At 43.2% G+C, this 16,377-nt stretch overlaps 1 protein-coding gene across 1 annotated transcript in view; it reads left to right on the top strand.

Annotated features, from left to right (window-relative positions):
- The first annotated feature begins 403 nt into the window (after nucleotides 1-403).
- The window catches only part of LOC124804977 (acetylcholinesterase-like), a 115,600-nt gene continuing 99,626 nt past the window's right edge, over nucleotides 404-16,377 (top strand). Inside the window, exon 1 of the mRNA XM_047265368.1 lies at nucleotides 404-716. Within this exon, the coding sequence (XP_047121324.1) occupies nucleotides 660-716 (57 nt within the window). The 5' untranslated portion in view covers nucleotides 404-659. The remainder of the gene's footprint in view (nucleotides 717-16,377) is intronic.

Consider the following 16,377-nt stretch of genomic DNA (forward strand, 5'->3'; position numbering starts at 1 on the left):
TGCACCGAAATTGCGTGAAAATGTAATCACATGTCAGTTCTAGTATAATATATTTGTCCAATGAATACCCGTTTTTCATCTGATTTTTCTTGTTGGTGTAGCAATTTTAATGGCCGGTAGTGTATCAGTCAGTGAAGTGCTACTGGCGTGATGGCGTTATCTGAGACTAGCTGGTGGTGAAAAGTTCCACCGTGAAATCCACAAACAAACGACCTAAAAGTCCTCGGACCGGTTCACAACACTGAGCGGGTGATTACGTTAATTTATTCCGCCACGCCAGCACGAAGCGAGCCTACAGCCAGCGCGGATACTGTTCCCGCTCACCGCTGTTAAGGTTAAGGTGCCAAGGTTTGCGCAAGGCTGCCGCGAGGCGCGGCCAGGGGGTTTCCGGCGGACGGGCCGGTGTCGCGTAGTGCGGGTCGCGGGACGGATGCAGGCGGAGCAGCCGCGCGCCTCCGCTCTTGTGAAACTGGCTCACCGAGCTGCACGGGCCGGCCGGCGTCACTCCATATGATAGCTCGAGCGTGGCCGCCAGATTTGGAAGCGGGAGATAAAGAGCCGGCGTACGCGCGGCTATAACAATAGCCGACCGGCACGCGTGGACATCAGTGCGCGTCCGTCCAGCTGACAGATCTCACCTCTCCCGTACAGAGATCAACATGAAGCTCCTCGCGACTATCGTCTTTATCATCATCAGCTTTTACACCTCTTCCCATGTGAGTAAAAACGTTGTTTCTACGTAACACAAAAACACATGCTCAGTGCATCTCTTTATTGTGCTACACAGTTTCGATCAACTAGACCATCATCAGGTAACAAAATCTTAGCATCACGATTCCAACAATGACCATTCTTCCCTAAGTTTAGTACATGTATGGCCAAGTCCACTTCTAAATTGTTGTACGTCAAACGTCAGATACAATCCATCGCAAAAGTTTAAACAGTAATTATGTTGATATCTGAAATTCCAAAGACACTAATTCAAAACATCGGCTGTAAACAATGGTAAGGGTCGAGTTGGTTATTTTGATAAACTGCACAGTTAAGTTTCAGCAAAATATCATAAATAACACATTTCGATTACGTGCAATGTGATTTTCTTATTCGATTATGACATTGTTTTCAATACAACATCTACAGTAACGCCGAATTTTTCAAATGCTGAATTTCGTACTAAATTTTATTATTAAAAATTCTTCATTGGGAACTTAACATTGTTTGCTTGAAAACTGGGTGCACTTGACATGGGTTAGCGTTGACTTACTTGCTGTGCGAATTAGCGAAACATTGCTGCGAAACTTCCCAAAATTACGGGTGTAAAAGGTCCGGAATGTTTCAGTTTTTGATACTATAAGATGGGCCTAAACAATTTGTGCATTAATGAAATATGTTGTTGCTGTTGTGGTCTTCAGTATGCAGACTGCTTTGAAGCGGCTCTTTCATTGCTGCTGTATACTGTGCAAGCTTCTTCACCTCCGAGTAACTAATGTAACCTACATCCGTCTGAGTCTGAAACTGCTTGCTGTAATTATCTCCTGGTCTCCCTCTACGACTTTTACCCCCCCCCCCCCCCCCCCTTCTCCCCTGCTTCACTCTAGTACTGAACTGGTAAACCCTTGACGTCTTGGGATGCGTCCTACCAACCTATCTCTTCTTCGAGTCAGGTTATGCCACAAATTTCTTTTCACCCCAAATCTATTCAGTGTCTCCTAGTTACGTGATCTACCCATCTAATCTTCAGCATTCTTCTGTAGCACCAGATTTCGAAAGCTTCTATTCTCTTCTCTAAAATATTTATCGTCCATGTTTCTCTTCCATGTATGGCTACACTCCATACAAATACTTTCAGGAAAGACTTCCTGACACTTAAATCCATATTCGATGTCAACAAATTTCTCTTCTTCAGAAATGCTTTCCTTGCCATTGCCAGTCAGTATTTTGTATCCTCTCTGCTTCGACCATCGTCAGTTATGTTGCTACCGAAATGGCAAAACTCATCTGCTGCCTTAAGTGTCTCATTCCCTTATCTAATTCCCTCAACATAACATCATTTTAATTCGACTGCTTTCCATTATCACAGTTTTGCTTTCGTTGATGTTCATGTTATGTCGTCCTTCCAGGACACTCTCCATTCCGTTCAATTGCTCTTCGAAGCCCTTTGTTGTATGTGAGAGAATTACAATGTCATCGGCAAACCACAAAGTTTTTATTTCTACTCCCTAGTTTTTGATTCCTACTTCTAATTTTTCTTTGGTTTCCTTTACTGCTTGTTCAATGCACAAACTGAATAACATCGGGACACTCTCTCCTCAACCACACACTGCTTTCCATTCAAGTCCCTCGTATAACTATCGCCTGGTTTCTGTACAAATTGTAGATAGCTTCTCGCTACCTGTATTTTACCCCTGACACCTTTAGAATTTGAAAGAGAGTATTTCAGTCAACGTTATCAAAAGCTTTCGCTGTGTCTACAAAGGCTGTTAAAGCAGATTTGCCTTTCCTTAACCTATCTTCTACGAGGAGTCCTAGGGTCAGTATTGCCTAACGTGTTCCTATATTTCTCCGCAATCCAAACTGATCTTCCCCAAGATCAGTTTCTACCAGTTTTTCTATTCTTCTGTAAAGAATTCATTTTAGTAATTTGCAACCGTGACTTCTTAAGGTGATAGTTCGGTAATTTTCACACCTGTCAGCGCCTGCTTTCTGTGTAATTGGAATTATTATATTGTTCTTGACGTCTGGGGATATTTTGCCAGTCTCATACATCTTGCTCACCAGACGGAAGAGTTTTGTCATAGCTGGCTCTCCCAAAGCTATCAGTAGTTCAAACGGAATGTTGTCTACGTCCGGGGCCTTGTTTCGACTGAAGTCTTTCAGTGCTCTGTCAAATTCTTCACGCAGTATCATACCTCCCATCTCCTCTTCATCTACGTCCTCTCCTATTTCCATAATACTACCCGCAAGTAATATTACCCTTGTATAGACCGTCGATACACTCCTTACACCTTTCGCTTTCCCTTCTTAGCTTAGGACTGATTTTCCATCTGAGCTCTTGATACTCATATAGGTGGTTCCCTTTTCACCAAGCTCTCTTTAATTCTTCTGTAGGCAGCGTCTATCTTTGATCTAGTGATGTATGCTTCTAAATTCTTACACTTGATCTCTAGCCGTTCTTGATTAGCCATTTTGCATTTCTTTTCAATCTCGTTCATCAGAAGCTTTTATTCCCTTTCGCCTACTTCATTCACTGTGTTTTTATATTTTCTCCTTTCATCAGTTAAATTCAATATCTGTTGTCTTACCCAAGGATTTCTACTAGCCCTCGTCTTTTCACCTACTTGACCCTCTGCTGCCTTCACTATTTCATCTCTCAAAGCTGCCCATTCTTCTTCGCCTGTATTCCTATTCCATGTTCTTGTCAATCGATCCCTAATACTCCCTCTCAAATTCTCTGCAACCTCTGGTTCTTTCAGTTTATCCAGGTCTCATCTCCTTAACTTTCTATCTTCTTGCAGTTTCTTCAGATTTAATCTACGAATAAATTGTGATCAGAGTCCACATCAGCCCCAGGAAACGTCTTACAATTTAAAAGTTTGTTCCGAAATCTCTGTCTTACCATTATATAATCAATCTGAAACCTTCCTGTGTCTCCAAGTCTCTTCCACGTGTACAACCTTCTTGCATGATTCTTAAACCAAGCGTTAGCTATGCTTAATTATGATGTGTGCAAAATTGTTCCAGACGGCTTCCTCCTTCATTCCTTCCCCCCAGTCCATATCCACCTATTACGAAGTATAACAATCACAAAAAGTGAACAAGTAAGCATGGTTCAGCACAACAAAAAATTAAGTTTAGCATGAACCTTACTACAGCGTATAAACCATGTTAGGGTGACATTTAACACTCCTACCGTCATTCTGTCACCTAAATTCACATAAATTGTGGTGGGGACAAAACTTAACTTTGTTTACTTTCTTAAATGAATATTCACATTTATCTGAGTAGCAGCAACTTTTCCAGAGCATTTTCAGTCAGATTTTTACCCGAGCCTTAGTTGTCCACAGCATCCTCGGATTCGTACAAATCTTTCCTGGAAGGATTTTTCTGGTACGAACATCGCCGATTACCGAGATACATGTTTTGTTCACTTATCTCTGTTTATGTGCAGACATCATGACGAAGTTGAAGTTAGCGAGAAACTGAAATGAGAGAGAGAGAGAGAGAGAGAACCTCTGTCTCTCGATTTATCGTGGAACCATCAACTAATATGAAAAGGCACATCACTTACCACTTTTTACATGCAGTAACTCTGTTTCTCATCGACTATCCCTTATCATTTTTACAACGAAGATCTTCAATATGAAACCATATCTAACTTTACTAATGGTAAACATTAGGCAGAACAGTCATTGTAGAAGTGATTATGCATTATACATATACCAGTAAACACCTATTCCTTAAATAATCGAGAGTACGAAATTGAACACGTTGGATTTTTTATATGTCTTTCCCTATAGTTTTTAACCTCTACGGCCGCTTCTAGTACATGGAGGTTATTCCCTGACGTCTTAACACATGTCCTATCATAAAGTTCCTTCTTCTAGTGAGTGTTTTCCTTAGTTTATCAGTCCACCTAGCTTTCAATTTTCTTCTGTAGCACCACGTTCTCTTCTGTTCCGGTTTTCCCATTGCCCCTGATTCACTACCATACAGGGTAAACATCAATAAAACGAACAAACTGCAGGGACGGGTTCCTGAAACGAAATGGAGGAGAAAAGGTGCTATGAACTTGCGTCTGGAAATGGACGGTGAGCGTGCAACGACAACAAATCGTCTCGGAACACAGATACAGAGCTGCATCGCATCCACCTCACGAAAGATGTTCAAAGTGGCGTTCATGGGATTTAGGTGATAGGGGTAGTATCGGTTGTCATGCAGGATATACATAATCGTACTTTGGCTTTCACTATGTTGGCGGGCCACTTGCCTGGAGCTTGTACTAGGGTTCGTCTCAGTATCCTGCAGAACCCGGTCCTTCAAATCTAGTGTACGCACAGTTCGACGCCTCCCTGCACGATCGTCTGTGTGAAAGGACCCATGATCACACAAACGCCCAGAAAGGGCCTGAAGTGTTGTGTGATGTGGGTGGTGTCTGTGAGGGTACTTGTTTTGGTGTAGCCGTGCTTCCTCTCGATCGTTTCCATGTGGTTGGACGTACACAAACACCATCTCGGCTTGTTCCAAGTATGAATACCGGACCATTCTGCTGTTTACAGCACGATGCGTCAATCAGACAGCCTGCAACATACATACGGCGCGAGGTCAGAGGAACTTTCATTCGTCATAGCCATTTTCCGCGGCAACGATACATCTCCGGATACAAGGTCATAGTACATTTTTTTGCTCCATTTCCAGTCAGGAATCTGTTGTTGAAGTTTTTAGGTTTCATTAATATTCGCCCTGTACAATACTGCGCACCAAACGTAAATTTTATGAAACTTCTTCCTCACATTAAGGCTATGTTTGATACTAGTACACTTGTTTTGGCCAGGAATGCCCTCTTCGCTTGTGGTAGTCTGCTTGTAATGCCTTTACTACTCTCATTTCTGCTACTGCTGATTACTTTCCTCTTTCTTCCGCTTACTCTCAGTCCGTATTATGTGCTCATTTTATTGTTAATTCCATTCAGCAGATCCTGTAATTCTTCTACACCCTCTCTGAGGATAACAATGTCATCAGCGAATCTTAACATTGAATTGCTTTCACCCTGAATTTTAATCCCACTGTTGAAGTTTTCTTTTATTTCCGTCATTGCTTCCTCTATGCATAGATTGAACAGTAAGGACGAAAGACTGCAGCCCTGTCGTACACCATTTTTAATCTGTTCACTTCGTTCATTTTCTTCCATTCTTACTGTCTGCTCTTGTTTCTTGTGCGTACTGTACGTTACTCGACTTTACGTATAACTTATTCTTATTTTTCTCAGAATTCGAACATCTAATACCGTTTTACGCTGTCCAACGTTTTTTCTAGGTCGATAAATCGTATGAGCACGTCTTGATTTTTCTTCACTTTGCTTCCATTACCAAGAACAACGTCAGGACTACCTCTCTAGTACCTTTACTCGATTGACATTGTTTATCTGACGCTGTACGCTGTGGGAAGCAACAATAAATGCAGCTGATAAGAGTGTCACAAGTGCCTGTTGAGGCTGTGGCTGATAAGTGGCAGATGTCCAAATGAGTGTCGCTTACAGATAAGTCGTGTGATGTTACATCATTCGTAAGGAATAGACAGGCCTGTTGCATTGTACCGTTGTTAAATCACTGAATGTGTCGTGGGGCAGAGGGACATTGCACTAATCAAGATTGAAGGTTTGAAACAAGGAGGTCATAGCTTTAGGCTTGCCTACGTTCAGGTCAGCTGGACAAGGATGAACAAATGCATCGCCGGTGGCCTTGTTATGCGAACCATTCCGAGATTTACCGCAAGTGGACAACATACATCAGCACGGACAGGCAGAGAATAGAACCTCGATTCTCGCCTAAGAGACATGGTTCCAAAGGTGAGAGCTTGTATAACAGACTAAAACCAATAACCACGGTGACATATATCATATGGAAAGTGCCTTCTTGTTTTATCTGAGTGCGGAGATGGGGGGAAACAAATGAGCGTAAAGAGTACTTCAGTCACTCATAGAATGGGGGATACACTGCTGGCCGTGAATATAGCAACACCGTGTAGGTGACATGTTACAAACGTCAAATGGGGTTTGCTGGGATATGCAAATAATTAGTGTACCCCTATAGAGTAAATTTAGAGAAATATCTAAAGAAGACTGTGCGGTCATTATGCTGTTGCTGACGTCTATGTTGCCTAAGGATAGCGAGAATGAAATAAGCAACATTACGGCCTTTAGAGATATACTGAGAGGTCAGTTTTCCACTGCTTGATACGCGAATGGAGTACTAAAGAAATGGGTTACACTGGTACTATGTACCCTTAGCCGTGTAATATGCATTGGCTTCCAGAGTACACTTTTTGATCCAGGGTATCCGGACACCCCTACGTAATGCGGAATTGGCCACTAGATTCGCGATATGCGCATTCGCCAGTGTAAAAGAAAGCGAAGAGTACTGTGTTGTCAGTAGAGAAACAGCAGAATTGGTAGGTTAAAAGATGAGTACTTACTTCGAACGTGAGCTAGTCATTAAATCCAGGAGCGACATTTCAGCCTTTCTAAAGCTACCCAAGTCGAGCATTGGTTATCTGATTGTGAAGTGGAAAAGTGAATGAAAATCCGCAAACTGAGATCAAGATGACGTCATGTACCAGTGGATAGGGACCGTCGAGAATTTCGGACGGTGGCTATAAAAAACGCATGAAATCAGCGTAAGAAATCACTACTAAGTTCCACAGGGCTACCAGCAGTTCCGGCAGCACAGTGACTGGGCGTATGGCGAAACAAAGAATGGGGTACAATGAACGAGCGACTCCCTATACGCCTCACACTTATGTAGTGAGTGTCAAGCGACCCTTGAAGTGGAGTGAAGAGCATTGAGCAGTGGGCGAGTTCAAACGAATTATTTGGAGTGATGAATCACGCTGTACCCTGTGGCAGTCTGGTGGATGGGTTTGGATCTGACGAATGGCTGGAGAACATTACCTGCCACTATGTGTAGTGCGAACAGTGAAGTAGGTGATGTTACGGTGTGGGTGAGATTACAATGTGGTTATCCTACTTCACTTAAGAAAACGCAGAATGTGAAACACATTTTACGCCGTAGTGCACTGCGTACATCAGAGAAACAGCTCGAGGGCATGATTGTTTCATTGCACTCTGTCATAAAGCAGCATCGATGAGACAATGGTTTGTGGACAGCAACGTTCCTGCAGTGGATTGGCCTGCCCAGAGTCTCGGTGTGAACCCAATGGAGAGCATTTGGACTGAGTCAGATCTTCGACTCGGCTCCATACCCCAAAGTCCAACATCACTACTTTGTCTGGTTTCGGCTCTTGAGGAAGAATGGGCTGACACTCCTCCACAGAGATTCAGACATCACGTTGGAAGTGTCTCCAGCAGGTTTCAAGCTTTTATAATCGATGAGGCTGGTCACAGCCGACATTAATTCACACCAATAGGCGTTCGGTTACTTTTGATCAGGTAGTGCAAGCGTGTTACGGCCCGGCATTTGGAACGAGCACCTCGGAAACGGTGAATTTGGCCAGCTGTTTTTGTGCTTCTGTTGTAATCATGTACAGAAAGTGGTTGAAGACGTTGAAACCACCAGTAGGCGACAAGGTGTCGGACGTCCACGTGTCCTCACAGAACGTGTAGGTTGAAAGCTTCCCTGTTCTGTAAAGCAGGGTAGGTGGCGAACGATGGCACATCTGACGACAGAATACGGTGCTGGTGCAGACACAGTTGTCCTGGATCACGCCGTTCAGTGTCTATTGTTGAACACCGAGTTCCACAGCAGACGGCGGCTATGCTTTTCCACGTTGAACGAACGACATTGCCCATAACGACTGCTGTGGGCAGTGGATCATTGCGATGGAAACGTGTCACCTGATTGAATGAATCCGTTTCTTGTTACGCAAAGTCGATCATCGTGCTCTTATACGCCGTCATTCAAGTGAATGGTTGCTCGAAACATACACTGTGCATCGGACGCATGATGGTGGGGGCACTATGAAGCTATATTGGACATTCACCTGGATGTTCACGGTTTTTGTTGTAGTAATCCAAGACACCATGGTAGTTTTGGATTCCTTGAAGATTATTTCGGATCACCTGCAACCCTTCATGTCTGATGTTTACCTGGGACGGCAATGGCACCTTCCAACATGATAAATGTCTCCACTACGGGGCGAGAAACATCCTACAGCGCTTTCAAGAGCATAATAGTTAACTCAGGTTGTCTGTTGGTCACTTGATTCGGATTTGCTGATCAGAACCCGATGTAACAGATCTAAGACACTACTGGGTACCCGTTCCGTTCTCTGAAACCGCTGATCTGTAAATTACGGGAACTGCGTTATATGTTCGTTGACATCTGGTGCTATGTACCACCGAAGGCCTATCAGCTACTTGTTGAACCCACGCCGCGGAACAACGCTTTTACGTTGCTTTCCAATGGCGGACCAACACGCCCTTAAGCACGTGGTCATAATGTTTTGACCTACCAGTGTATGATGTAGCAGCGGTCCGAAGACTGCTTTGATGCAGCTCTCCACGCTAATCTATACGGTGCAAGTCTCATCTCAGAATAGCTACTGCAACCCACATCCATTTGAACCTGCTTATTGAACTCGTCTTGGTCTGCTTCCTCAAGTATCAACCCTCCCCCCCCTTCCCCCTTCCGACAAACACACAAAAACACACATCTCCCTCCATTGCTAAACTGATAATTTGACGATTCCTTGACGCCTCACGATGTATCCTATCAGCAGAGACATTCTTTTGATCAACTTATGCCACAAATTTTTCTCCCCGATTTTGTTTAGTACCTCCTTATTAGTTGTACGATCCACCTATATAATCTTCAGCATTCTTCTGCAACATCACATTTAAAAGCTTCTGTTCTCTTCTTGTCGCAATCGCTTATTATCCGTGTTTCACTTCCATCTAAGGCTACATTCCATACAAATGCCTACAGATAAAACTTCTAAGGCTTAAACATATATTTGAAGTTAACAGAGTTCTCTTCTTGAGAAACACTTTTCTTCTTGTAACCAATCTACATTTTCTATCCTCTCTCCTTCGGCCATCATCAGTTATTTTACTACCGAAGTACTAAAACTAATCTACTACTTCTAGTGTCTCATTCCCGAATCTAATTCCCTCAGTATCGCCTGATTTAATTCGACTACATTCAATTATCCTTGTTTTGCTTTTGTTAATATTCATTTTATATCTTTCGTTCAAGACATTTCCCATTCCGATGAACTGCACTTCCAAGTACTTTGCTCTCTCTGACAGAATTTCAATGTCACTGGCCAGCCACAAAAATTTTACTTCTTCTTTCTGAACTTCAATACCTTTCCAAATTTTTCTTTATCTTCCTTTACTGTTTGCTCAATGTACATGATGTATAGCTTCGGAGATAGTCTACATGTTTGTCTCATTCCCCTATCAACGGCTGCTTCCTTGTCAAGTCCTTCGACTCTTACATCAGCTGACTGGTTTCTGTACAAGTTGTATACACTCTTTCTCTCGCTGTGTTTTACCCCTTCTGTCTTCAAATTTTCAAAGAGTGTGTTCCGCTCAACTTTGACAAAAGCTTTCACTAACTACAAAAGCTATGAAGTAGGTTTGCCTTTCTTTAAGCTACATTATCAACCGTAGGGTGTGCATTGCCTCGCGTGTTGCAACATTTCTCCGGAACCCAAACTGATCTTCCCCGAGGTCGGCTACTACGAGTTTTTGCATTCTTCTGTAAATAATGATGCCGTGAATTATTAATCTGATATTCCGATAATATTCATACCTACCACAACCTACTTTCTTTGGAAATGGATTTATTCTATTCTTGTTAAAGTCTGAGGGTATTTCTCTTGTATGACATACCTCGCACACCAGGTGGATTAGTTTTGTCATGGCTGGCTCTCACAAAGGTATCAACAAGTCTGAGGGAATCACGTGTTCTCCAGGGCCTTGTTTCGTCTTAGGCCTTACAGTGATATGTAAAATTGTTCTCGCAGTATCATACCTACCTCTAATTTTCATCTACGTCCTCTCCCCTTTCTGTAATATTACCTTCTAATTACTTCCCTTCTATGGGCCCTTTACATAATCCTTCCACCTTTCAACTTCCCCTTCTCTGCTTAGTACAGGGTTTCCATCTCAGCTGCCTCTCTTTTCTCCAGAGACCTGCTTAATTCTCCTGCAGGCGGCAGCTGTCTTTCCCCTGGTGTACATGCTTTTGTAATATTAAATTTGTTCTCTGGTAATTCCTGATTAGCCGTTTTGCACATACTCTGTCTCACTTTTTAGGCGGTTGTATTTGTTTTCGCCTGCTTCATTTGCTACTAATATTTTCTTTTAATAATTAAATTTATTATCTCCTGCGATACCCAAGAATTTCCACTAGGCCTTGTCTTTTTAACTGTTTGATCCTTTATTGCCTTTCACCTTTCAAAGCTACCCTTTCATCATCTACTACACTCATGCTCATAAATTAATGATAATTGCAGAAGGTGGTGCCACACAACGTGGCACTAAACACAACTGGCGCTAACAACATAGCCACATAGGGAACAAACACGACACAAATCTGTAAGTCCACGGTATTGGTGATAAGTTGAGAAAAAGGTCCCGAAACACATGTGCTACAAAACGCGCATGTACCCCGACATCAATATGGGATATGATCACCATGCACACGCACACACGCCGCACAACGGGTCGGCATACTCTGTATCAGGTGGTCGAGCAGCTGTCGGGTATAGCCTCCCATTCTTGCACCAGTGCCTTTCGGAGCTCCTGAAGTGTCGTAGGGGGTTTGAAGACGTGCAGCGATACGTCGACCGAGAGCATCCCAGACGTGCTCGATGCGGTGCAGGTCTGGAGAACAGGCAGGCCACTCCATTCGCCTGATATCTTCTGTTTCAAGGTTCCCCTCCACCATGGCATCTCGGTGGGGCCGTGCGTTATCATCCATCAGGAGGAGGGTGGACCCACTGCACCCCTAAAAAGGCAAAATGACATCCCGATACACCAGACCTGTTACAGTTCCTCTGTCGGAGACATGCAAGGCTCTACGTGTACCAATCATAGTCCCACCCCATACCGTCAAACCACGACCTCCATACAGGTCCCTTTCAAGGACATTAAGGAGTTGGTATCTGGTTCCTGGTTCACGCCAGATGAAAACCCGGCGAGAATCACTGTTCAGAGTAAACGAGGACTCGTCCGTGAACGTAACTTGGGACCACTGTTCCAATGACCATGTACTGTGTTCTTGGCACCAGGCTTTACCGGCTCTCCTGTGACCAGGAGTCAGTGGAATGCACCTTGCAGGTCTCCGGGCGAATAAACCATGTCTGTTCAGTCGTCTGTAGACTGTGTGTCTGGAGACAACTGTTCCAGTGGCTGCGGTAAGTCCCGAGCAAGGCTACCTGCAGTACTCCGTGGCCGTCTGCGGGCGCTGATGGTGAGAGCTCGATCTTCTTGTGGTGTTGTACACTGTGGACGTCCCATACTGTAACGCCTAGACACGTTTTCTGTCTGCTGGAATCGTTGCCATAATCTTGAGATCACACTTTCTGGCATATGGAGTGCCTGTGCTACGACCTGCTGTATTTGACCATCCTCCAGTCGCCCTAGTAATCTACCCATCTTAACGTCATCAATATGTGTTCTTTGAGCCATTTTTAACACACAGTCACCATTAGCACATCTGAAAACGTCTGCACACTTACTCGCTGCACCGTACTCTGACATGCACCAACACACCTCTGCATATGTGGACTGCTGTCAGCGCCACCGTGCGACGACTGCATGTCAAATGCACCACATGGTCATACCCTGAGGTGATTTAAACCCGCAAACCGCCCACCAGAGCGTTGTTTCACCGTGTATCAGCATTATCTCTAATTTATGAGCTTGAGTGTATGTTCCTTTCGCCTGTTGCAGTCAGTCGTTACCCAATGCTCCCTCTGATGCTCTTAACAACTTATGGTTCTTTCAACTTATCCATATCCCATCACCTTAATTTCCTACCTTTTTGGAATTTCTTCAGTTTTAATTTACATTTCACGATCAAGAAATTGTGTTCAGAGTCCATATCTGCCACCGAATAAGTCTTGTAGTTTAAAATCTGGTTCTGAAATAACAGTCTCCCCATTATACAATCAGCCTGAAACCGTCAAGGGTCTCCATACCTCTTCGACCTATACTATGTTCTTTCACGACGTTAAACTAAGTGTTGATTGTGCTCTGTGTAAAATTTTGCCAGATGGCACCGTCTTTCATTTTCTCCCCCTTTCCATATTCTCCCACTGTTTTTCCTTTCCTTCCTCTAATTAGTACCGAATTCCTATCATTCATCACAACTGAGTTTTCGTCTTCCTTAACTATCTGAAGAATTTCTCTTGCCTCATCACACATCCTTTCAATATCTTCATCATCTAAGGAGCTAGGGGGATATAAACTTGTACTACTCTGGTTAGTGTTGGCTTTGCCTCTATCTTGGCTTCGAAGATATGTTCACTGTCTTGCTCATAGTACTTTACGTGCATTCCTATTTTATTGTTCATTATTAGCATCTACTCCTGTATTGCCTCTATTTGGTTTTGCATTTATAATCATGTACACACCTGACCAAAAGTCCTGTTCATCCTGCCACTGATCATCGCTACTATATCTAACTTCAACCTATTCATTTCTATTTTTAGGTTTCCTAACCTACTTACGAAATTAAGGGACCTAGCGTTCCACTCTCTGATCCGTAGAATGCCTGTTTAATTTTTCTTGATGGACGTCATCATTCTGAGTAGTCCTCGCCTGTAGATTCGAATGGGGGGACTATTTTACCTCCGAATATTTTACCCAATAGGATGCCAGAATCATTTAACCACCCAGTAGAGATGCATGTCAAAAACAGTTCAAATGGCTCTAAACACTATAGGACTTAACATCTGAAGCCATCAGTCCCCGAGACTTAGAACTACTTAAACCTGACTAACCTAAGGACATTACACACATCCATGCCCGAGGCAGGATTCGGACTTGCAACCGTAGCAGCCGCGTGGTGCCGGACTGAAGCGCCTAGAACCGCTCGACCACAGCGGCCGGCAGCTGCATGTCCTCGAGATAAGTACTGGCTGTAGTTTCCCCTTGATTTCAGCCGTTCGCTGTGCCAGCACAGCATGTTGGCTGGTGTTGCAAGGACAAACTGGACAAACTGTTGCTCCTGCAACTACTGTAAAGGCTGTTGCCCCTCCACAGGAAACGCTCGTTTGTCTTGCTTCTCCAGAGATAACCGTCGGTTGCGGCTGAGGCACTCAAGCCACCTCCGTTAGCCATGTCAGTGACTCACGAGGCATCTTCAGTGTATAAAGAACGAAATAATCTGGTCCTAATGACAATAATCCCCTTAAATGGGTAGGACTTGTCATCGGGCTGAATTATCAAGTTTCCTCCCTTTGAAGGTATTCCTTTTCTTGCTACATAGGCGTAGACCACATGAAAGGCAAGAAGAAAATGGAGTGACATTCGAGAAATCTGAGACATATATGAGAGCTGACTGATGCTAAAAAGCAGCTGACAGGAGCCAATAAAGGAGCAATGTTCCGTATCTTTGGTCTGGTAGCGAAACGATGGTAATGATGATAGTTCGCCAAGAAAATATTAATTTATTTTTTTGTACCTCCAAAAGATAATGACAGAACTGTATTTTTGGAGCGAATTGCAGCACTTGTCTTCCAATATTCTAAAACTGACTGTCCGAAGGAATGAAGATCGTCATTTAGCGTTATTATTATGTGTTTAATGGTGTCCACAGCCCCGCAGTATTTTGGAAGTTGCAATACGTTTTACCTGGAGTTTTATTAAATCTGTGTATTTACTATTAGGATTGTTGTGCTGTTTTCAAGTAATAACTACTATGACGTCAATGCATACATGGAAGATGTAAACACTGTTGACACGAAGATGATATCCTCTTAACAGTAATGCAGTTGCACTGATGCAGCTCGAAGTGTGCCATTACTTACCGAAATTGGGATTGTAAATAACGTTTACATTTTTAAAATTTTGCGGTATGACAACAATGGCCCAATTAAGCCGTACAAGTATGAGGCTCATTCAAGGGAATATGCGTTACATTCACCTGGAGTGGTTTAGCGGTAGATAAAGAATTGAACACCGCTTCTCCGGGGATGAATGTAGTCTTTACTATTGCACCTCTTTAGTTGGTACCAATGTATTCTGACATATTTTCAGTGCTTTGAGCGAAACGTTTCGAAAAATACGAGGGCTATTCGGAAAGTATGGTTCGATGGGGTGCGAAATGGAAATCATAGGGAAAACCCGATGCAGCTTTTCACAGATGTGTTTGGAAGTGTCTCTAATATGCCTGTCGATCGTGTCACGTCGCTCTTTTCAGTTCTGAACGCACAGTGAGCACGTAAATATACCTAGAACAGTAGTGTCTCCCGCCAAGTATGAAGGCCTGGTGTGAGATTTCGTCTGATGTCATGCAGCCCACATAAAATAACTGTCATGCGTTTCCTTCTTCATGACAGTTCTCGGCCGCATTCTGAAGGGACAATGGAAATGTTCCTGCACCGTTTTCGATGTTCGATGTTTGTAATTGACTCTCGCTGAGTTTCATAGCTGCTTACATGAACCACTAACTATGAAGACAACGTTCTGGCACAGACAACGAGCTGTAGACCAGCGTAGAGAATTGGCAAGAACACGGCGGCTTGCTTCTATAACGAGGGTATTGGGAAGTTGGTACAATGCCACGACAAATGTCTAATTCGGAGCGGTGAGTATGTAGAGCGGTAATTGGAAGATGTAGCTAAATGTTGCAAATAAAACCTGCTGGTTTACATTTTTGCGACCTATCGGACCTTACTTCCGAATAGGCCTCGTATAACAGGAAATGTCCCTGTACATGTCATCGGGTGTAGCGGATCTTCTCCTAACTTGCTACGCGAGTATCACAAAATAGGGCTGAAAAGTGAACTTTGCTGCAGATTTCAGACTCATAACCGTATGTTAAACTTTGCAGGGGTATCTATGTGTGCTTTCCTCTGTAAACATTAATCACAGTTGCATTTATTCTAGTCCTCATTTCAGGAATGAAAATACCTGTAGAAAATATGTTTTTCCTCTAGCAAAAGGTACAAATGCTTTAGTGTTTTTGTGTATATTGCAAAATTCTCTGTCTTTTGTGTAGTTTGAGTCACGGAAAACATGGTTTCGGCATCTTGCAGAGTTTATGAAATATCAGTGATGTCCATGTTACCCGGCACACATTATCCTTCTCGGTAGAGAAGATAAGGGATATAAATCAAATGTTTTATCTCGTCGATTTTCATTAACGGTAAACGTGTGTTATCAGATTGCATTTGTGAAGCAATATATGACCTGTAATCATTACCTAGTAGTTCCTTGTGTCACAGCACGTTTCATACAATTGTATCGTTGTTGTCCTCTTCTTTGTCTACTTTTTTGTCATTACTATCTGCCTTCGTACGAGACGTACTGTAGCGTAACATGTCTAACGTGATTGATAAAGTTATTTTGAAAATGTAGAATATACAGGAGTCGAATATGGTTCAAATGGTTCAAATGGCTCTGAGCACTATGGGACTTAACATCTGAGGTCATCAGTCCCCTAGAATTTAGAACTACTTAAACCT

This window comes from Schistocerca piceifrons, chromosome 7, assembly GCF_021461385.2.
Source record: "Schistocerca piceifrons isolate TAMUIC-IGC-003096 chromosome 7, iqSchPice1.1, whole genome shotgun sequence".
Classification (NCBI taxonomy): Eukaryota; Metazoa; Arthropoda; class Insecta; order Orthoptera; family Acrididae; genus Schistocerca; species Schistocerca piceifrons.